The sequence below is a fragment of the Malania oleifera genome, chromosome 7 (genome assembly GCF_029873635.1).
Source record: "Malania oleifera isolate guangnan ecotype guangnan chromosome 7, ASM2987363v1, whole genome shotgun sequence".
Lineage (NCBI taxonomy): Eukaryota > Viridiplantae > Streptophyta > Magnoliopsida > Santalales > Ximeniaceae > Malania > Malania oleifera.
The window spans coordinates 8,879,757-8,904,205 of record NC_080423.1 but is presented as its reverse complement, the minus strand read 5'-3'; the positions used below and the strand labels follow the sequence as shown (position 1 = coordinate 8,904,205).

The 24,449-nt window shown below is 36.6% G+C and overlaps 1 protein-coding gene across 2 annotated transcripts in view; it reads right to left on the bottom strand.

The window, feature by feature from the left end:
* Window positions 1-12,835: 12,835 nt before the first annotated feature.
* The window catches only part of LOC131160181 (ubiquitin carboxyl-terminal hydrolase 4), a 31,345-nt gene continuing 19,731 nt past the window's right edge, over window positions 12,836-24,449 (bottom strand). The window contains exons 4-7 of one of the 2 annotated variants that reach the window (XM_058115569.1): window positions 17,308-17,496; window positions 16,654-16,835; window positions 15,012-15,451; window positions 12,836-13,102 (exon numbers count right to left, since the gene is read on the bottom strand). In XM_058115569.1, coding sequence (XP_057971552.1) covers window positions 15,046-15,451; window positions 16,654-16,835; window positions 17,308-17,496 — 777 coding nt within the window. In that variant the 3' untranslated portion in view covers window positions 12,836-13,102; window positions 15,012-15,045. Of the gene's footprint in view, window positions 13,103-14,644; window positions 14,876-15,011; window positions 15,452-16,653; window positions 16,836-17,307; window positions 17,497-24,449 lie in introns of those variants that run through there. The other variant, XM_058115568.1, reaches the window with a different exon arrangement.

The following is a 24,449-nucleotide window of genomic DNA, read 5'->3' as shown; positions in this document are numbered from 1 at the left end:
ACGAACATCCTTCTTGGTCTCATCGACGAGTACACGTGTCTCATCGACGAGGAGATACCGAGAGTAAAGAATTCAGGCCATTAAGGGTTTGTCAACGAACTCATTATCTTCTTCGACGAACGCCCTTCTATGGTTCATCGACGAGTACACATGTCTCGTCAACAAAGACACGTGGCCAGCAGTCTATATATATATATATATATATATATATGTAAAAAATCAGATTTTTCAGTGAGAAACTCCTCTCTCTTCTCTCTAGGTTCGGCTCCTCCCCTTTCTCTCTTTGATTTCGGCTCCGTTTTAGCCCATTTTGACAATCAAGAACCACCACGATGATCTAGGGGTTATTCTCTGTAAGTTGACTAGAGCGGATTTTTGATTTAGAGTCCTTGGGAATCACTCCAAAATCAGGGTGAGTTATTTTAGGGTTTAAATGATTTTTTGGAGTATATGAGGCCTAGAAAATGCTAAATGAGAAATATTCTGGGGGTTGAGTTGATTAATTCGGAGAAAATGTAATTTCAAGGTTTTGAACTTCGAACGCCGTGGGGTGTGGATTTAGGGTTTTCAGCAGGCTTCTCAGGAAAGAGGTAAGGGGATAGATTAATTCGGGTATTTTAGAAAATTTAACATTTATTATACAATATTTGATTCAGAAATTATATGTATGAAATAATGTAATTTTGGGAATACTGATGTTTGAATTGAGAAAACCCAAGAAACAAATTAAATGTCATTTTTAAGTCAAATATGATTTTTCCAGATAGATGATATAATACAGAGGAGTACTCACTTGTGTGGCATGAATATAAATTTTATTGTAATTAAATCATAGCATGTCAGAATACTTTATGAATTCATAGTACAAGCATGAATTAATGACAATTTTTAGAAAAACTATAAATAGTACAAAAATTATATTTTTCAGTATATTATGATATTTAGCAGGCATAGATGACGTGATTATTTAGCCCGCACAGATGCCCTGATTTTTAGTCAGCATAGATGTCGTGATTACTCAGCCGACCCAGATGTCATGAACAGATTTATATGTATATACCAGTTTGTCCAAAAATTATGATATGATGGATTTTATGCAGAAATATGAAATAAGATATGTTTCAGTTATATATTATATGAAATGTACTATATGATATCAGAATCCCTGATGGACCAAAATCGATTACAGAGCATAGTACCGTAACTAGCTAGCCAGATCAGACAGTGTAACCCCTGTGTGCCGACTCGAGAAGTGTTGTGGAGAGCAGGATGGGTGGACCAGGTTAGTGTTAGCCGACAGTGCAACCATAATATTTAGTAATTGTTGGGTCAGAGGCCGATTAGCCCCAAAGTGTTGCGGAGAGCAGGATACCCACTGTGTGCCGACCCAATAAGTGTTGCGGAGAGTAGGGTGGGCGAACCAGGTTGGGTGGGCAATTGTGCGTAATTATGTCATGTTTAACTTAACCTGGTAGGCCAACCATGGTTAAGTCCAGCCCACGGGCCGTACAACCCGAATCATGCGGGGTTAATTCATGATATACAATTATCCATCTAGAGTATAATTTTAGTAATATACAGATATAGCAGATGATTTATATGTATACAGAATTATAGTATGACAAGTATATTACGTTGAAATATGATTTATTCATATTTATACAGAACAATTTTTACTTGATTTTTCAAATGCAGTTGAACTATGTACAGATTTTCCTTACTTATCAAATACAGTTTATCATGTGTATTATATGTTTATAACATAATAATACTCATGTTGTCACAAACTAATATTAGTCTATCTCCCTTACTAAGAAGTGTCTCACCCCAGCAATACAAATATTTCAGGAAACCCAAACAGACGAGTGGGGCGAGCTTCGAGATAGAGGAGGCTGTTAGTGCTACCTGACTGAAGGGTAAGTAGTTGGGTTAAGATCAGGATGGAATGATTTGGGAGTATGACCCTAGGTTATTTATGACCCCTTTTGGGAAATATATGTGCATATATGGCCATGGTAGAATTTTGGTATTGTATATAAGGTTGCATAAATTATGGTTTCCGCTGCATAGTTGACATGTATGTGTAAACAGGTTGATCCCCGGTACCCATTTGGGTCCGGGCTTACTTTGATTATGTTTTTGGTATCAGAGATATATTATTATTATTATTATTATTATTATTATTATTATGTGAAAAAAAAATAGCAGAACTTTTGGGGCATTACAATTGTGGTATTAAAGCTTAGGTTGGTAGGTTCTGTAGACTTTAGTGCATAGCGGAAACAATACCAGAGTATAGGAATAGGTTTTGAAGAGGATAGGGAATGGATGGAATAGAATTTTAGTGAGTCAATATTGGAAAGTTAAGATGAGAATTTAGGGTTTTGTTCTGTAGTCTAGAAGCAAGATTTTCGTAGTGGTTTCTGTGTTTTTCTTAGGGTGACAATTTTAGGAAAGTCATAGTAAACTATTCTTGGGTTGTGTTTCTAAATTGCATGACTGAATCTTAAATTGAGAATAAGGATGTTAGGATAATTGATGATATGAGATTTCAGTTAGATAAATATGTTAGTTATGTTATGAAGACAGGGTCCTAAGACTATGTTTATTTTCTTTTCAAGATGGACCTTAGGGGTAGCAGTGCTCATGCCAGTGGTGATGATGGTGCAGGGCCGTCTAGTATGGGCGACGGTGATTCAGACACAGTTTTACGCAGTGTAGCTCAGTAGATTATGACTTAGATTGCACGGAGCTCTAGGGAGTAGGTTGGCCCATCAGTAGATCAGGGTTGTACTATAGATTGGTTCACCAAAATGAAGCCTCCGGCTTTTTCAAAGAGTATAGACCCTATTATGGTAGAGAATTGGGCGCAGGAAATAGAAAAGATACAAACTGTACTGCATTGCACTAATAAGCAGAGAGTATTATATGCCACCTATAGGCTGACAGAGGAGGCTGAACATTGGTGGTCTGCTATGAAACTTCTGGAGGAGCAGAGACTGGTACCTGTATCCATGACCTGGAGCCGGTTTAAAGAGATATTTTTTGATTGATATTTTCCTGCCACTACTAGAGAAGCAAAAGTGGAGGAATTTTTGAACTTGACCCAGGAGCATCGGACAGTCCAACAGTATGTAGAAAAATTTATTGAACTATCCTGCTTTGCCCCGTACATCGTTCCTGATGAGGCAAAGAAGGAAAGAAAATTTGAGAGAGGTTTGAGGCAAGAAATCTCTGAATAGGTAGCAGTTTTGAAGGTGCAGGATTTCGCTAAGTTGACGGATAGAGTCGCTGTGGCAGAGGTGAGCAGGAAGAAGGGTATTGAGGTGCAGGGCCAAAGGAAGAGACCCACACCTCCTAGATCTCAAGCGGGTTTTAACTGAGGCCCATGGAGGAGAGGTGGATACAATGGAGGACAGAGGCAGGAGACGGGGAGCCATGAGATGCAAGATGAACAGACTTATCTTGTTTGTCCTAATTGCGGTAAGAGACACATAGGAGAGTGTCGAGCGGAGAGAAATGTCTGCTACCAGTGTGGTGGACCAGGTCACTTGGCACGAGACTGTCATGCACAGCAAAGTAATGCTCCCGCTCCCAGACCATTCCGAGAAAATATCAGGCGCCCTGAGGAGGCCAGCATAGGAACATAGCCCCAACGGGGTTTATGCGCTGATACCAGGAGATACTGAGGCAACTGGCGATATGGTTACAGGTTCATTTAATACGCTTTCAATTAAAGCTATTGTTCTGTTTGATTCAAGGGTCACACACTCGTTCATGTCTATGGAGTACGCTAAATTATGTGGGGTAGAAACTCAGCTATTAGACACCGAGTTATCAGTAATTACACCGAAAGGATCAGTAGTGAGTTGTCAAAGGGTGCTTAAAGGCTATCTAGTATATATTTAGGGAAGAATGTTATCAGCTAACTTAATAGTGTTAAACATGCATGGATTTGTTATAATTTTAGGAATGGACTGGTAAGCTGCTAGTTATGCCAGCATTGACTGTCATCAGAGAGAGGTGATATTTAGATCTCCTAAAGAGCATGAGTTTAAATTTGTGGGGTTACTCGTGCGCTCCTTACCACAGTTAGTGCTAGTCATTAAAGCGAGAAGGCTACACCTAGATGGATGTTAGGGATATATGGCAAGTGTAAAGGAAGTACCGGAGAAAGAATTGAAGCTTACCGATATTCTAGTGGTGAAGGAATTTTCATGTGTCTTTCTAGAGGAGCTACCTAGATTACCTTCGGACCGTGAGATTGACTTTGCTATTGATTTACTTCCAAGGATGACATCAATTTCTAAAGCTCCCTACAGAATGGCTCCAGCAGAGTTGATAGAGTTAAAAGATTAGTAACAAGACTTGTTAGATAAAGGATTTATCAGACCCAGTGTATCACCTTGGGGAGCGCCAGTTCTGTTCGTAAAGAAGAAAAACGGGACAATAAGGATGTGTATAGACTATAGAGAAATAAATAAAGTAATAGTTAAAAATAAGTATCCTTTTCCCCATATAGATGACTTTTTCGATTAGCTCCAGGGTACACGAGTTTACTTAAAGATTGATTTATGCTCTGGGTACCATCAAGTGAAGGTCAAGACAAAGTATATCTCCAAGACAACGTTCCGAACCTAGTATGGCTACTATGAGTTTTTGGTCATGCCATTCATACTGACGAATGCTCCTACTGTATTTATGGATCTGATGAGCAGAGTTTTCCATCAATACTTAGACCAGTTCATAGTGGTTTTCATTGATGATATCCTAGTCTATTTGAGGAGTTTTGAGGAGCAAGAGACACACTTGAGGCTGTTACTTCAGATGCTCAGAGAAAGGAGGTTGTATGCCTAATTCAAGAAGTGTAAATTTTGATTAGAGAAAGTTGCATTCCTTAGGCATGTAATATCCAAGGATGGAATCTCTATATATCCCAACAAGATAGAGGTAATGGTGAATTGGGTGAGACCGAAAAATGTTCAGGAGATTAGAAATTTCTTAGGACTGGTGGGATATTACCATTGGTTCGTAGAGGGATTTTCTAGACTATCAGGGCCTCTGACACACCTAACCAGAAAGAATGCTAAGTTTGAATGGAACGATGATTGTGAGGAGAGCTTTCAAGAGTTGAAACAGCGACTAGTCACCGCACCAATTTTGACCATTCCATTAGGGGATGGAGATTTTGTGATCTACAATGACGCATGCCTGAAAGGACTTGCGTGTGTATTGATGCAGCAAGAAAAAGTGGTGGCATACGCTTCTCGGCAACTCAAGGAATATGAAAAGAATATGACGCATGATTTAGAGTTGGCTATAGTGATGTACGTGTTAAAGATCTGGAGGCATTATCTGTAAGGTAGGAAATGTGAGATCTTTACAGATCATAAGAGTTTGAAATATTTCTTCACACAGAAAGAGTTGAACATGAGGCAGAGGAGATGGTTGGAGTTAATTAAAAACTATGATTGCACCATCAATTATCACCCAGGAAAGGCAAATGTGGTAGCTGATGCGTTGAGTCGTAAATCAGGGAACTTGTCTGTATCAGCGATAGTAACTGCACATTAGAATAGAATGGATTTGGAAAGAATCAGGGTGGAGCTTGTAAAGGGTAATTATTAGGCATTTATCGCTAAATTGGTTGTACAACCCACATTACAGGAAAGAATTTAAGCTGCTTAGGTGAAAGATGTGGAGTTAATGAAGATTCTGGATAAGGTGCAAAGTGGGCAGGGAGCAAAGTTCAGTATTTCAGATGACTGAGCTTTGAGGTTCCATACCAAACTCTGTGTTCCTACAGATGTTGAGATTAAAAGAACCATTTTGGAATAGGTGCACCGTTCCCTCAATATAGTACATCAAGGGAGTACGAAAATGTACAGGAATTTAAGGTTATCCTTCTGGTGGAGCAATACGAAGAGAAAAATTGCTGAAACGTAAAGCAGTGTTTGACATGTCAGTAGGTGAAAGTTGAGCATCAAAAATCGGTAGGGCCACTGCAACCTCTTCACATCCCAGAATGGAAGTGGGAGCATATTTCTATGGATTTCGTGTCGAGGTTATCGCTAACATAGCATGGACAACACGCCATCTAAGTGGTCGTTGATAGATTGACAAAGACTGCTCATTTTCTTCCCATCAGGGTTAACTACTCCATAGGTAGATTGGCAAAGTTGTATGTACATGAAATAGTCAAACTGCATGGAGTGTTTGTGTCCATCGTTTCTAATTGGGATCCACGTTTCACGTCACATATCTGAAAAAGCTTACAAAGAGCTTTGGGATCCCAGTTGGCTTTTAGCACAGCCTTTCATCCTCAAACTGATGGATAGACTGAGAGGACTATTCAGATATTAGAGGATATGTTGCGTGCCTATGTACTAGATTTTGGAGGTAGCTGGATCCAGTGCATACCCTTGGTGGAGTTTGCTTACAACAACAGCTACTAGGCCAGTATCGGGATGGCTCTGTACGAGACATTGTACAGATGGAGGTGTCAATCTCCGTTATATTGGGATGAAATTGGAGAGAAGAAGATATTGGGGCTAGAGTTGGTACAGCAGGCTTCTAATAAAATCAAGCTTATTCAGGAAAGAATTAAAACAGTTCAAAGCCGATAGAAAAGCTATGTAGATATCCGTCAACGAGCGCTTGAATTTGATGAAGGTGATAATGTGTTCTTGAAAATTGCGTTGATGAAAGGAATAATGATATTTGGGAAGAAGGGTAAGCTTAACCCTAGGTATATTGGGTCGTTTGAGATATTGCAATGAATTGGCCCAGTTGCCTATAGGTTAGCGTTACTCGCAACGCTATCAGATCCACGATGTTTTTCGCGTGTCCATGTTGAAGAAATAAATCCCAGATCCATCTCACATAATAAGTTATGAAACACTGGGGATTGGTAAGACCTTATCTTATGAAAAAATACCAGTTCAGATCTTAGATAAAAAAAGAGCAAGAATTACGTGCCAAGAAAATTCTACTGGAGAAAGTACTCTAGAGGAACCAAGTAGTGGAGGAAGTCTCATGGAAGTTAAAGGAGGAGATGCACTATGAAACGCCCTGAACCCTTAAACCTGGGTCCAGTGCGTTATACCTGATCATATTCCTAATAAATCATAATTAAACCTAACATACGCAGCAGAAAACATAATCATAATCTCCATGTAACATAATACCAGAGTTTACTAATTCTAACTATAATCCATATTAAATCATCCATCACCTGCATTTCTATAAATTTACATAACTCCCAAAATAATTCAGTATTTCCACAATCATTCCTTACTCAATAGCCTTAAAACATAAATGCATAAAACATAAATATTTACATTCTCCAAAATTAACATAGAAATATACCATTTTCTATTTCTATTTCCCAATAATGCTATAAAAACCTTGAGCTCTCAAAGCTCGATCTCAAGGAAATCCTGAAAAAAAAAAAAAAAAAAAAAAAAAGAAAGATAAATTCATATTCAGGTGAGACACATTTCAGTAAGGGAAGAAACCATATATTAAAACAGTGTGTGGCCAACATGAGTTTATATATAACATAATATTTAACATTTGAAAATCCTTAACATAATTTCTGAAATCATTCCCTGATCCTAATCAAACACATGCAAATGTTTAACCCACGAGATTACCCGAGGATCGGGGCGATTACCCGCCCACACAAGTAGCACCCCTCTGCTCTGATACATTTAGCAACCCGAAGGTCACAATTTAAGCATACCAGGGCGCTCGCCTGACTCAGTAAGCCCTCAAGTGTTAGATTAATCTCGTACTCACACCGTTCAACAATAGCTTATCGGCAAAGGCCCTAAGGATAGGAAAATCTACCCACCCATACAAGTAGGTTCCCCCTGCCCTCGTGCGTTATGCAGCTACTGCCACATCTGAAGCTACTAGTGCACTCGCCTTACTCAGTAAGCCCTTAGGCGAAAGGTACATCTCGCCCAATCGTAACATGTTCTACGTACATACATACTTCTATTATCATAATACATCATTCTTTTCTGTCATTATACATTCGTGCACATTCATTCATGTTCATAACTTAACTTTGCATTTCGTTTCACTTTAAGTGACTCTTTCCCATTTACATCATTTACCTTTGTCATTTCATTTCATTGTCATTTCATCGTCATTTCATTGCATAACATTTTATTTCATTACTTCGTACTACAGCTGGTCTTTAGCCATCATCAGTTAGTTTACGTAGAAATGTGTTAGATCTGCTAACACAGCTCTTTTTAGCTGTCATCAGTTAGTCTGCACAGAAGTGTACTAGATCTGCTAACATGGCTGTCTTTCAGTTGTCTTACATTTACATGGTTGCATTTAACATACACAGGCAACATTGTCTATATCATATTTTATTTTCATTGCTTTACTTACTTAGCTTGCATCTCATACATTTAACATATATTTGCACAGAATCTCATGTCACACAATTTAGCAATAAAATTCATACACTGCCTATAAAATAAGCCAACCAACATTTAATGTTTATATATTGAAAATATCTTTCATTTCTTACTTTATTATCCTGAAAAAAATTTCCCACTTTTATCAATTCATTTTCGCATATACATATCTAATAAACAACCCCAAACTCGGAGGAAATATAATTTAAACAATTGGCATTTTACCCAGACCGAAACATATACACGTACATATAATACAATTTATTTTTTCATTAAATTCAATAAAAATTCTGATTTAATATATATTTTTTCCCTTACCTGGTTTCTTGAATTACGCCAACAAGGACTCCGAAAAATACCTACGGCGCTCACCCAGACCCTGAAATTAAATTCCTAATTCCAATAAATTATTCTTAAATAAAATATAATTAAATATTTCTTATGACCATAATTCCTAAATAAATAATAATATCCTTAAATTTAGCCAAATTCTCAATTCCCACTCTCGATTTGGAGTAGGGCCTAGAAAATTCCAATTGAAAAATTACCTACGTCAAAATGACGATGAGGACGACTAGGATCCCGTGGTGGTGTCCGTTCGTCGATTTAACCACATATTAACGGGCAAAATTATGAAAATGGAGAAAAATTACCTTTTCCCAGGAGCAGTACCTAAGCCATTCCCATGAAAAATCTGCTCTAGTAGAAATGTCGGCAGCGGAACCAGGATTCCAACGGCACCTTCTGTTTCCCGATCCGTCGTAAACTCGCCGAGTAATTGAGAGAAAAGGAGAGAAACGGAGACGGAGCACAGGAAAATGAAAAAAAAATTTCAGAGGGAGGGGGGCTCTGGACGCAGCTCTGACTTCTTCATCTTCTTCTTTCTTCTATCTTCTTTTATCTTCTGTCAGATACTTTATATATATATATATATATATATATATATATATATTATAATAACTTACTTATATATTTTTCATTCTAATTAGTTTTTTTTTATTCAATGTAAAAATATTTAATTTAATAACTAATTATTTAATTATTTAATTTATCTTAATTTAATTTAATTTCTTTAATTATTATTATTATTATTATTATTATTATTATTCCCACGCCATTCCTTTTATTTATTTATTTGTTATTTTATTTATTATTTTTTTCTAAATTATTTTAATCCTTTTAAATTTCCTGGTCTTTACACGCTAGAAGTACCCACATCTATTTTAGTGAGATCCAACATAGTCAGAAAAAGATAAGGGTTCAAGTAAGAAATTATGTAAGTAAGTGGATTTTTGTGCAAGATGATCAATTGTATGTTATAGTTTCCTATTTTTGTTGGTTTTGGGGGAATTTTATTTGGTTATTGTAATCTCCCAGAACCGCAAATGTAACCACGGTATTCCTCCACCATAAGAAGTTTTCAGCATTTTACCTTAAGGATTGGTGCAAGGGATAAATAGCAAATTTCGAGGATGAAATTTTTTATAAGGAGGGGAGGATGTAGAGACCCTGAAAATTTAATTTAATTTATGAAAATAATAAAGGAAAAGAAAAGGAAAAGAAAGAAAAAGAAGGAAAAATGAATTATAAAAAGGGGCATCAGTAAGGACTCGTTGACGAACCCATTGGTTTCGTCGAAGAACGTCCTTCTAGGTCTCATCAATAAGTACACGTATCTCGCCGACGAGGAGATACCGAGAGCAAAGTATTCAAGCCATTAAGGGTTCGTCGATGAACTCATTATATTCGTCGATGAACTCATTATATTCGTCGACGAACGCCCTTCTATGGTTCGTCGATGAGTACACGTGTCTCGTCAATGAAGACACGTGGCCAGCAATCTATATATATGTTAAAAATTAGATTTTTCAATGAGAAACTCCTCTCTCTTCTCTCTCTCTCTCTCTCTCTCTCTCTCTCTCTCTCTCTCTCTCTCTCTCTCTCTCAGTTCAGCTCCTCCCCCTTCTCTCTTCGATTTCGGCTCCGTTTTAGCCCGTTTTGACGATCAAGAACCACTACGATAATCTAGTGGTTATTCTGTGCAAGTTGACTGGAGCAGATTGTTGATTTGGAGTCCTTGGGCACCACTCCAAAATCAGGGTAAGTAAGTTATTTTAGGGTTTAAATGATTATTTGGAGTATATGCGGCCTAGGAAATGCTAAATGAGAAATATTATGGGGGTTGAGTTGATTAATTTGGGGAAAATGTAATTTCAAGGTTTTAAGCTTCGAATGTCGTGGGGCGTGGATTTAGGGTTTTCAGCAAGTTTCTTAGGAAAGAGGTAAGGAGATAGATTAAGTGAGGTATTTTCAGAAAATTTAACATTTATTATATAGTATTTGATTCAAAAATTATATATATGAAATAATGTAGTTTTGGGAATATTGATGTTTGAATTGAGAAAACCCTAGAAATAGATTTAATGTCATTTTTCAGTCAAATATGATTTTTCCAGACAGATGAAATAATACAGAGGAGTAGTCACTTGTGTAGCATGAGTATAAATTTTATTGTAAATGATAGCATGTTAGAATACTTTATGAATTCACAATACAAGCATGAATTAATGACAATTTTTAGAAAAAAAAAATATAAACAATACATAAATTATTTTTTTTTAGTATATTATGATATTTAGTCGGTGCAGATGCCGTGATTATTTAGTCGGCCCAGATGCCATGATTTTCAATTGGCACAAATGGCGTGATTACTCAGCCCGCCCAGATGCCGTAAACAAATTTATATGTATATAACAATTTATCCAGAAATTATGATATGACGGATTTTATGCAAAAATATGAAATGATATATGTTTAAATTACATATTATATGAAATGTACTATATGATATCAGAATCCCTGATGGACCATAACAGATTACAAAGCACGATACCGTAGCTAGCTAACTAGATCAGACAGTGTAACTCTTGTGTGCCGACCTGAGAAGTGTTGTAGAGAGCAGGATGAGCGGACCAGGTTGGTGTTAGTCGAAAGTGCAACCACACTATTCAGTAAGTGTTGGGTCAGAGGCCGATTAGCCCCGAAGTGTTGCGGAGAGCAGGATACCCACAATGTGTCAACCCGAGAAGTGTTGCGGAGAGTAGGGTGGGTGGACCAGGTAAGTGGGCAATCGTGCGTAATTATGTCATGTTTGACTTAACTTGGTAGGCCAACCATGGTTAAGTCCAGCCCATGGGCTGCACAACCCGAATCATGTGGGGTTAATTCATGATATACAGTTATCCATCTAGGGTATAATTTCAGTAATATATAGATATAGCAGATGATTTATATATATACAGAATTATAGTATAACAAGCATATTATGTTGAAATATAATTTATTCAGATTTATATAGAACAATTTTACTTGATTTTTCAAATCCAGTTGAACTATGTATAGATTTTCCTTACTTATCAGATACAGTTTATCATGTGCATTATATCTTTATAACATAATAATACTCATGTTGCCACACGTTAATATTAGTTTATCTCCCTTACTGAGAAGTGTCTCACCCCAGCAATACAAACATTTCAAGAAACGCAAACAGACAAATGGAGTGAGCTCCGAGAAAGAGGAGGCTGTTAGTGCTACCCTGACTGAAGGGTAAGTAGTTGGGTTGAGATCAGGATGGAATGATTTTGGGGTGTGACCCTAGGTTATTTATGGCCCTTTTTGTGAAATATATGTGTATATATGGTCATGGTAGAATTCTGGTATTGTATATAAGGTTGCATAAATTATGATTTCCGCTGCATAGTTGACATGTATGTGTAAACAGATTGATCCTTGGTACCCCTTTGGGTCCGAGTTGACTTTGATTATGTTTATGGTAGCAGAGATCTATTATTATTATTATTATTATTATTATTATTATTATGTGGAAAAAAAAATAGCAGAACGTTTGGGGCGTTGCATAGACCCTGTGACAATTGGTATCAAAGCCTAATTTGGTGATGGAAAACACAAGTTGACGGGATCAATTAGATAACTTTCTTGGCTTTCCATTGATTGATGATGCAATTCCATTGATGGTGTAGTGTAAGAATTTATTAAGGATTAGATGAATTTTAATAAATACATGTTGATTTCATGGTAGGTACAGAAGCTAAGATATCAAGGCTATTGAGTGACATAATGACCCTTATAGAAACCTTGAATGGTAAACTTGGATTGGTAAATGGTGAAATTAGTCTTACAAAGAGGGTCATCTCCTTAAGAACTAGTGGGGGTGATACCTCTCACAAAATTTGAATCCTTTAACCAAATCCTTTGAAGGAAGTTATAGTGCGAAGAAACCTGAGAATTTGTTATGGGATATGGTGTAACGATCCAAAAATTATACTGCTAAAATATAAAAATGCTTTGAAACCAATAATAATATCCACAATGTCAACCCGGATCTAAAGTGGGGTATCGGGGATATATCTCTCATAAATACATACTATCTATGCAGCGAAAAACATAATATACCTTAACCTCATATACAATACTAGAGTTCTACTGTTTCCATAAATATATACATGTACATCCCAAAAATTTCATAAAACATCTTAGGATTACACATACATATCTCTCAATTCAACCACTTACCCTGAAACTAGGCCAGTACCAAAATCTCCTCTACCTCGGAGCTCGCTCCGCTCGTCTGTCTGGATTCCCTAAAATGTTTGAATTTTTGGATGAGACATCTCTCAGTAAGTTGGGATAGATTATCATCAATGTGTGGCAACATAAGTTCAAACATGTTATAAACATATACTACAAGTAATTTAACTGTAATATGTTAAACTGTAACTGATAAATCAAGAAAATTTGTACTCATACATATATAAGTTTAATGAAATCATACTTTTCAACATTACCATACTATATCATAATAAATTTCCATCAATATGTAAATCATCGGTTATATCTGTATAATACTGAAATTTCCCCTGAATGGATAGCTAATATCATGTATTATTATAATTAAGTTGTGCAGCCCTTAGATGGGACCTAACAATGGTTGGCCTACCACGTTAAGCCAAAACTAACTCATCTGTAAGTACGATTGGCCTACCCAACCTGATCCGGATTGCCAAGGGGACACACTTCTTTTCACTGAGCTTTATCGACTATCCAATCACCAACACTCTATTTGAGACTTATGGTGGCACTAATCTAAAATAATAGCTACGATACCGTATTCTGAAACTGAACCAATTCATCAAAACTCTGCTATCATATAGTACATTTCAAATTCACCTTATATTCATTCATATTGACTTTTTTTACTATTGTTTGATGTCAAACTCCATGAAAACTCATGATTTGAATTTTCTAATTTTATATATTAATGCAGTCCAAGAAAACAATTCCAAAGTGTCACATAGTAACCCTCCCAAATAATGTCAAATTATTATTTTCTAATACAGTAACATTTTTATGATAACGTTTTGAGCACTTATTTTTTATTTTTAATATATTAAATAATAATTGTCGCTATAATAGTAACCATTTCTTTTTTGGCAACTTTATTCCAATTTTTGTTATTTGCTTTTTTCAAAAAATTAGTTTGAATCTTTCCCGCTAGTGTCAACACCCAATTTGGCCTGACCCTTTAAATCTCACTGGATGGTTCAGCAAAATTTTTGAACGACATAAGCATCAAAATAGGAAATGTTTTCTCAATCAAACTTTTATTTATTAAAAAATAAAATTAAAATTGAAAAAAACTCCTTGTCTGCTGTTTACATGACACATAAATAATTGAAAAAATCCACATAGCAGGAGTAAATAATTTAATTTTCACGCTCATGTGGCCGCCTGAACTTGACATTTGAATACCTCTGTTGCTGCTTTCTTTTAGCAATAATAGTAACGAGAATAATAATGAAGAAAATGCGTTATTATCATATGGCAAGATATTTTTAGAACCCATCTAATATTTCATGTGATTTTGAACCCCTCGAACCAACTGAAATAAAGGAAAACTGGGCCGTGCCTGTACTTCACCCTTCAGGTTTTATCGAGTCTCAGAATAAATGCTGACCTATGAAGTTTATACTTCTCAAAATTACGCAGTCACTTTAAATAATTGATCCCATACATTTTCATACCCCATGAGTTGCAGCACTCTAAAGAAGTGCAAGCAAAATGGCTTCAGCAGCGCCATTCTTTCCACTGCTGAAGAATTCTGAAGCGACGCAGAAAATGAACAGTTGGGTGCAATTCCATTGCATTGCATTTCTGTAGTTAAATTAAAGCATGTTTAGCCACCAACAATACAAACCCTGTGAAATTTCTCACACCACCATATACACCGTTTTCCCCCCCTTATTTGTTGAAAAACTGAAAGACGGCGCGCTTCTACCATTCACTATACAAAGCCACCACCTAAGTATACATTTTTCACATCCCATGTCACTTCATCTCACCCGCTCTTCAAAGTTCTTTCCACATGGTCAAATACCGAGACGAAAGAAAAAAAATAATAATAAAAACAATAATGGTAATAATAATAATAATAAACAAGGGGTAAGAAAAGAAAAGAAATGAGAAAGAAACAAGTTCTGAGATTAAAAATACCATGTTGATGTGGAAGCAGATTCCCCCACATCTCTTAGCTCTTGTTATTTGTAGCCAGGCTTTCATAAAACAAGATGTATCCGTGATCTGTGTTACTGGAATACTCTTGAGCTGATCCAAAGAATGTCTGCACAGCAGACTCCTCAATTATCTCCACATTCTCATCGTCGAAAAATAACCAGTGATTATGACTCTTCACGAGGCTGACATAGTGTCCATGGTTAGGCCCACTTCCAACATGGACGACTACGGCAAAGAGCGAATACTCGGAATCAGTATCCTCCACCGTATTGCTCAGCTTCAGCTCCAGTGGAAAGACAACCCTATAAGAAAGCTTCTTGTACCGACCCAACTGCTCAATGTACTTGAATCGCTTCAGATGGATGACCAGGATGTGAGGTGGTTTTTTTATTTTCATCCTCTTCTGAGCTTCTTGTAGACTGCATTATAGAAACAAGATATATCACAGATGCAAACGAGAATCAATTAAATTAACACCATAAGAAAATAAATAAACTGAATATTATTATTTGTAAAAACATTAAAAAAAGAAATTCTAAAAAATTATTTCATCATGGAAAAAACATCCTGCCACACATGATCACTCGATGAAACATATTGACCAGGCCCACCAGGGCTACACCTATTCGTAACAAAGCAACCGCTTTCCTCAAGCTAGGCTTCAAGCAAGCACCAGGTTGTACAGTTAAGAAAGATTGCATCCTAAGGGCTGGCTGTGAAGAACAGTTTTCATTCTTCATTTTGGTTTTCCAAATAATTACAAAACTGCAACCTAGTTTTCCAGTTTGCCAGAATTTGTTTAGGGAACTCCAAAAACCCTTTTTTTTTTTTTAAATTTTAACTTTCACATAAATATATATACTATTTTAGTAATTTTTTAGAAAATTGAAGATGGAAAATCATAACTGCTCTCCACAACATAACAGGCCCCAAGTATGTATTTCTCAAGCAATACTCAGGATTCAGCCACCCTGGATTCAGCCACCCTGTTGTGAATGAACTATGAATTTGCACAGCGGAATTTAAACGCAGCAAACAATAAAGAACCAAAATGGAACACACACAGTATCTGAAAGCAAGAATAACAACACAAAAATTTACGTGGTTCGGTAATGCCTGCATCCACGGGAGCAATCGGCAAAGGTTTTCACTATGTAAATGCCAAAGGGGACGATACAATACAATTTACAATGATCTACTTCACTCAATACACTCACAAAAGTGTATAAATAAAGTTTCCTTCGGAGGTTTCCCTCCAAAACCCAACCAACTTAACGTTCGAATTCAAATTTTGAATTCAGCCTCGCTTCCGTGAATAAAACCATCGACGGTTTTCCTGAAACCATCGACGGAAGAAAATACCAAGAGCAGATTTCTGAGATTCCAGAAAAACCGTCAACGGTTTTTTCCGGTTTCAGAAAAAACCATCGACGGGTTTCCCCAGAATGCTGATATTAACTATGTTCTCCTCCTTGTGTATGTTAACCATTCCAAGAAATGAGCCACCAAACACAACACACCCCATTGAAATTACTCTGTAGCAACAACAAAAAGATTGAAGTGGTGAAAACAATAGATTTGAAGTAAAACCAGGTATAAGAATACTGAATCAAACCCTTACCTGCAGCACTTGTCACAGAAGAACTTGTCCTCGGCATTCAAAGTCTCCGTGGAACTAAAATTTTTCAGACAGCTAGTGATTGAGCTGTTCTGCTCAATATCAAGGCTCAAGTCAAAAAAGGTTTCATCCCTAGCAGTTACTGTCTCACAACGCAAGCACCTTGTCTCATTGGTGAGAATTCCCTGGTTCAAATAATCATCAAAAATAAAATAAAACAAAATTTTTTTTTTTTCCTGAAAAGCAGTAGGAAAAAACAATAGAAATCACCACCACTGCTTAACTACGTGTAGGAGAGACAAAAGCTGCTGTGCACTAGAAAGCAGGCAAAAGTAAAAGAAAGCATGGACATCAGAGAGAAAATTATATTTCCAAATTCAGCACTTGATGGCTCAAAGCAAGAATTTGCAGCAAACATTATATTCCCAATTCAGCACTTGGTGGCTCTAGGCAAGAATTTGCAGCAGACCATCTGCACTAAAATTAATAAATGACACAGCAATTGAACAACCTAAATTCAATGATATTGCGGTAATGTGCATGCAAAATCTGAGTGCAAAAAATTGGTCAATCAAAATACATCTAAGCATTGCCTGCCAAAAAATTTATCACAAACAATCAATGAGAAAAAGAAAAAACATGAAAATAGGCAGTCACCTGGAAATTTTTGTGCACCCAAGTAACTAAAGGCTCTTTCTGAATACCATTGGCCAGAGTATTCTTTGGCCCATTTGCAATCTTGTCAGCCGGTGATGAAGTTTCAGGATCACTTTTTGCAGATTGGGCTTCTTTCTCCAGTATGTCGACAAGTTCATTCAGCAGAAAGTTCAAAAATTCATGGGCATCCTACACAAAGAGGAAAAAAGTCATATATATTAATGTGTTCTAGCTTTTTTTATTTAAAAAAATTTGAATGCCATTAACTAATGTAATCATTAATGTCATAGAATAGACTGCCTTGAATAGAGTTTAAGGGAGAAAAAAGGATTATGTGACTGATGTCAAATAGTTAGGACTCAGTTATCATTGTTGTTAAATGTAATATAACAGGTGATGCTAATAAAGTTGAGACGGATGCATGACAGATGCATAGAAAAGAAAACACTAGTAGGAATTTCTTTGCACATGTGCACATGATATATAATTTGCATCACAATCTCAATCCCCTCAAATAATAATAATAATGATAATAATAATGTTTACAAAAGCACCACATGCCAAAGTATAACCATCAGGCACACTGTAAGCACAACTAGCACTTGCATCTAATCAAATTGTAACCGTGCTGCCCTGCAATAGCCAAAACTAATACTAATCAACCCTTCAAAAACTTTAAAAAATTTCAAACCACTAAGGCCTTGTTTACCACATACAACTAAATAAAAATAATTCCAAGGTTCACCAATACGCAATACCCCCTACACAGTAGTCCACCCACTCCTATCCTATGTGCATACCTCTCTATCCTTAAATTAGAATTTGAATATTCACAATAGTCCAATCCCACAATACATGCATCAGCTTCTCCAAGCAATTGCCACCGTTGTCTTCAAGGTAAGGTATCAAATCTCCACAATACCAATCTTAAGGTTATGTTCGGTTTGCAAAATGTCTTAGGGTTAGAGTAGTTACAAGGTTTCAAATCTCCACAATACCAATCTCAACGTTTGGTTCGCAAAATATCTATCATAGGATTATAGCTATAGAAAAAGAATTGATAGTTTACAGAATATATATATATTACTACCATAAAACAAATAACAATGCAAAAAAATTATGACTCCAAAATGAGGAACAGACCAGAAATAACTATTCCCAAATTTCACCATGGGAATGTCTATCACTTTCCTAATCCATGTTGGATGTCATAACGCAAATTTCTGCATGACTTTTACATCAGATTCTCACCCTAAGGAATAGGTATTCCATGAATCAAAAGTAACCAAAGCCCACAATTGATGGACTTGGGAAGCCTGGACCAAAAGTTGCAGGTTCCACAAAAATAGATGGCGTGGCCAAATCATTTTGATGGGCTTTGGAAGCCCAGATCAAAGATTGCTAGTTCCATATACAAGGGACAATTTTGTTCTTAAATAGAAAATGCCCATGGTAGTTTACGAATAATATTAAGTTATATATCGATGTTTATTGCTAATTATTTTGCTTCCAAAATTATATCCTAACCCATCCTAGGAGCGAAGACCATACAGATAGATATAATGTATTATTTTCTAATTAGTTGATTGTGGAAAAATTCTCTTGGTGAACCCTCCCACTTTCTTCTCTATTGACACACATACAAATCATGTTGTCACAGATCAAATAACAATCTGCGTATCTGTTCAACTGCAGACATCAAACCTCAACTCATTGGCAAAGAAGATTTAGACCACTACTTTCCATACCATAGAGAATTTGGTTCTTCTAGGACCAGTTTGGATCAAGGATTTTGCATGGGGAAAGAGAAGGAAAAGAAAATAAGAAGGAAATTCATTTTCCACTATATTTCCCTTTATATCAAATACCATTAAAAATGAAAATTTGTTCTAGTATGATAAAAAAATTAAGAAAAAATAAGTGTTAAGGATGTGTAAAATTAAAATTTTGTTCATTGATTTGGTATATTTTTCTATTTTCTTTCTCATTTCCTTCATTAACCAAACATGAAAAAATTGGAATCCTTACTATTTTCCTTTCCTTTCCCCAATATTTTTCAAGTTCTAAACAGGCAGCTAGTGCTCATGCACTGCTAGCTTCTATTCAGTGACTGGTTATTCATCGGGCACCACCACCATTACCACGACCTGTGAAGTGGATAGAGGTGCAAGGCCTGATTTCAGTGACTTCCAAGGAGATAGGCATTCTCTGACTGTGATTGATAGTTTGTTTAGGTGGCATGGATTGTCTGAATAGTAAAAAGTGTCTTTCACAAATAAAATTAAAGAGGGCAATGCGAGTTTGCTGGGCCAAGCAGCAATAGACGCACTATGCTACCATTAGATCACGAGAAGAGAGGAGAGATAAAAAAGGATATGACCTGATACTTGCTCACAAATTGCAAGCAGTGAGTTCATCTCAGTTTTGTTCACCCTGTGCAAAGAAGTACGTTGAAGAACACACCACTATATTCTACAACTATAAGATCCAAAGTTCCATGGAATAAGGATGTGATATTCTTCATGTATCAACATTCAAAAAGGATTAAATACACACATTTCCTTTGCCTTAGCTACCACCGAGTCCAAGTGGTGTTATATGGAAGATGAACTTGAAGAATATGCATTCAAGAGTTCCAATGGAGAAAGTTCCTCAGAGTGAGCAACTTTTGTAGAGCCAAGCTGAAGTAAGCCACAAACCAGTTTTCATTCTCTAGCAAGCCATCTCTTTTTTCAGTCTACTAATTCTGCAGCAAAGATCAAAAAGGGAAGCTATTGATGCATAAGGACTACCAAATTAGTGGGGGAGTTTGTGATATCCCCTTACTGAAGAAATTATGTATCCTTTTGTCTCATCAGTCTCTAAAATGATGTGGTATCATCCAGCCTCTTCTGAGATCCACCAAGTCAATGCAGCGTAATTTGGTACTTATTCATAAGGTAAAACCTTTTACGCAAGAATTAAATATGGAAGACAAATCTGGTCTACAAGGCTTGATATATGGAGTTGCACCAATGTGATATTTGAGGTGGAAAAAAAATCCAGGACTGAAGTTTGAGCCACATGGCCAACATCCAAAACCATATCACCATATCAAAGCAACTCGGATTACAAATACCAATTGAAGGTTGACTACCGATATATGATGTTCTGGGAAGACTGACTAGGAGCACCAAGGAGCCAGTTACACCTGGTGTCTGCCTTTCCAGCATTTCAAATCAAGAAATGCATATTCCTTCATCGATGGCAAGAAGTACGCTCTCACTTGTGCCACAGATGCCAAAGACTAAAGCAAAAGCACAGTTAGCTCTTCATTCAGAGGTATTTCTGCGATAGTGCTCTTCAACATGCTCCTAACTCACTGAGTTGAGTTCTTCCAAATGAGGGAGAATTGATGTTATACAGATGGCCTATCCAGATTGCTTTGATAGGATTTGGAAGATGAGAGCGAAGATTGAGAGTTTACATCAAAGAAGGGGCAATTTTGGTCCAAGAGAAAATTCCAATGGTAGCATACAGCCATTATTTATTTATTATTATTTTTTTTTTTATTATCAATTTTTTATAGGACCTCTGTATAATTTTATTGCCCAAATCCTAAATAACTCAACAAGTGGAGCCATATAAGTAGATGTGAGTCGTTATTTTTTTACCATTTCAGAAATTAGAAATAATTTCCTTGGCAGAGGTTTGCAAGGATAGCCTTTCTTTCTTTCTTCCTCTTCAGTCTCTAGTCTCTACATGCATCCGTGGCAAAGGAAGAGGTGTCACTATAATATCCACATGATAAGATATCTGACTTGCAATAAATTGTGCTATGACATAGCATCTGAGGTACCAAATATCAATTTTTACTTAACTCACAGTTCATGTAAAGTCGCAAATACCCAACATAGTATACCTACGTCCTGCAAATCCTAAATTCCATCATAATTATGTTTTTTCGGAGGTAATGCATATTATTTTAACACCACACGACAGGAACATACACGAACACACACAAAACATGAAACCTGGCCTAAGGTGTGCCAAGCCCTAGAAGCCCTGTAACAATCAGGATATGACTGGTGAACAACTGCCCACAATCTCACTCTGGATCCATCACTAACTACAAAAACTATTTGGAAGTGAAATTCCATGAGAAAGTGTGAATCAGCCTTGAAACAATAAATGTGAATTACTTGACTCTAGAGTTGCATAGGAGGGCAAAATCTGAAAGGGGTGGTGGTCCTCAGTTTTCAGAGAGATAAAGTTATAGAAGGATGAAAAGGGTATCACTATTCAATACTTCTGATGTCAGTTATATTTGTTCCCAACATTTCTTTTGTTATCATCCTTCTGAAAATTTTCTCTACAGAGTGCTGTTCTTGGTATAGACATTTGTGGTAACATGAATTCTCCTAAACTCAAATAAACCTATCACACCCTGCCACCAAAACAAAAAATAAACAAAAAAACAAAAACACAAAAGTGAAGGGTATTCTCCAGGCCAGAACTTTAGGGTGCCTTTGGTGGGACTTGAGGGGAGGTGGAGAGAAAAATGAAAAAAGAAATAATTTCTCTCCACTTCATGTTTGGTGGACATAAAAGGTGAATAAGAGAAAAGAAGTGACGAGAAGTAGAGATAGAAGAAGGGGGGGGGGGGGTGTTGAAACCACTTCTTTTCCTTCCTAAATCAAAAGAGATTTGGAGGGAGAGAAGAGAAACCAACTCATAACTTTGCAAAAAGGGAATTAGACCCTTAATTTTTTTTAATAAATCATAAATCATAAGTCTAATGTACGTCATTTTATTTCTTAATATGCCCAATTAAAATGTTGTGACCATGGAGTTTAATGTGCATATAGGTTTGTTCCACATTTAATGGGGCTATGAGCAATTGGATTATCTAAAACAATTTGTATTTCCTTTTTAACATATATACTGTCATTGTCTTATTATCATGACCTTTTTATAAGGTTAATATTGTAAAATGACTGTATTCAATTTCTTTTCTTCTCACCCATCAATTGAACCAAACAGGAAAAATATAAACTTAATGTTTCTCTCATGTTGAACTAAACATAGAGAAGAGAAACTAGTTTCGCACTTTTAGAGAATTAGAAGATGGAGTTCATTAATGGCAAAAAAGGTAGAATAGTCACACCACAATCCACCAGTCAAGGCCACCATAACAAACTTGAAATAGATAACAGAAAGATCTATTGAACTGAGACACCTTTAGGATGTTTAGACAAAACATAAAATGAAGAAACAGTCTGACAACAGCCTGACCAAAATTCCAGAACAATTAAAAAAACAAAAAAAACAAAAAAAAACATAAAACTATGATTCTTCACTTTCTAGGCAGTCCCAAATACCCTACATTATGAAATATTATAAATCAATCAAACAAATGAATCTTATTGAGAAAATAGGAAGGAAATACATCAAAAGGAAGGAAAAATCACATGGCTAACAAGGTGCCCCCCAAATAATCGATGAAAACAAAAAATGCAAAGAAATGAAAGAACACTACATTACAACTCTAATGAAACAAAGCACTCCAATCTCTTTGCACTTTGCAGGTCTTCTAGCGAAGCAATTCTAAGCCATCAGGACACAGAAAAGACCACTCTGCACCAGACTAAATGCTGATAAGTTGCCTGGCATTCCTCTCTACCAATACACCAAATGACAGCAAGAACCGCACATTGCCACTAAGTTTTTCTCTCCTTCCCCCTTCCTAAACCTTTAAATTCAACAACACAGAAAGCATCCAAAGATGAGGGAAAAACCCCATTTCTCACCAAAAATTCAAAACTTCTTCACTTCCCCCTTTCTTGGACACAAGGAAGACCACTCTCTGCACCAGAACAAATGATGATAAGTGGCCTGGCATTCCTCTTTGTCAAATATGCCAAATAATAGCAAGAACCGTGCATTGCCAGAAAGATTTTCTCACCTCCCACTCCCTCTCTCATTTATATACAAAGAATTTTATTATAGAGATAATAGGAAGGAAATACAACAATTGAAAGGAAAGATCACATGGATAACAAAGTGTCCCCCACCAAGTCAATAAAAACAATAAATGCAAAGACAAGAAGGAACACTACAATACAACCCTAGTGAAGAAAAGCACTCCAATCTCTTTGAAGGCCTTCTAGAGAAACAATTCTAGGCTATCAGGACACAAGAAATGACCACTCTAAACCAGATAAAATGATGATAAGTGGGCTGGTATTCCTCTCTGTCAAATATACAATGACAGCAAGAACCATACATTGCCACAAAGCTTCTCTCCTTTCCCCTCCCAAAACCTCTATATTTAACAGCACAAAAAGTGTCCAAAGATAAGGGGTAAACCCATTTCTCAGCTAGAACTAAAAAACAATTATTGCCAAAGAACCTCAACCCTCCTGAAGCAAAGGACTGAAGCATCCAATAACAAGGTCTTGTTTGGTCATTGCTTCTGAAGCAATTTTATTAAGGATCACAGCCCAAGTAAAAGACTTCATCTTTGAAGGAACTTTAGCTTTCCAAATACAAGAATGGACGAAAGGGGGATTAGCACCAGGAACATGAACCAAGTGAGAGAAGAAATACTTGAAAAATAAAAATAAAAAATAAAACTCTAGAGGACTCTAAAAACCAAATTCTTTGCTCTCTTCCCGAGTGAGAATGAAAAGAATAAAGCATATTCAACAAAAAGACAAGGCCATCCTCACTCATTTAAATTTCTCAAAGAATGAAAATTCCAAGACTGCCACACTCTTGCAAGAGATTCACAAAGGGTAGATAAGCGAAAAAGGTGATCTGAAAGAGCCTCCCCAATCCAATGATCTTAAACCAGTCCCCTTCCCAGTACAAACCTTATACCCAACATTAGGAAGAAAAAGATGATAAATCTGTGCCACGAATTTCCAAATTGGAGCTAACATTAGCTCCAACTTTAGCATCCCATCCATGCTACTGAAGTACAAATTTACTTCAAATTACATTGTGCCAAAGAGAGTAGGGTTAGAAGTCATAGCCACATCCTTGCCAAAGAAATGTTTTTGGACATCAAATTACCTAGATCCAATCCCCTTTCCCTCTTAGCCCCACTCCCTGTCTCTCACCCCCACAAGATGATGTCTACTCCTCTCACTGCACTCAAC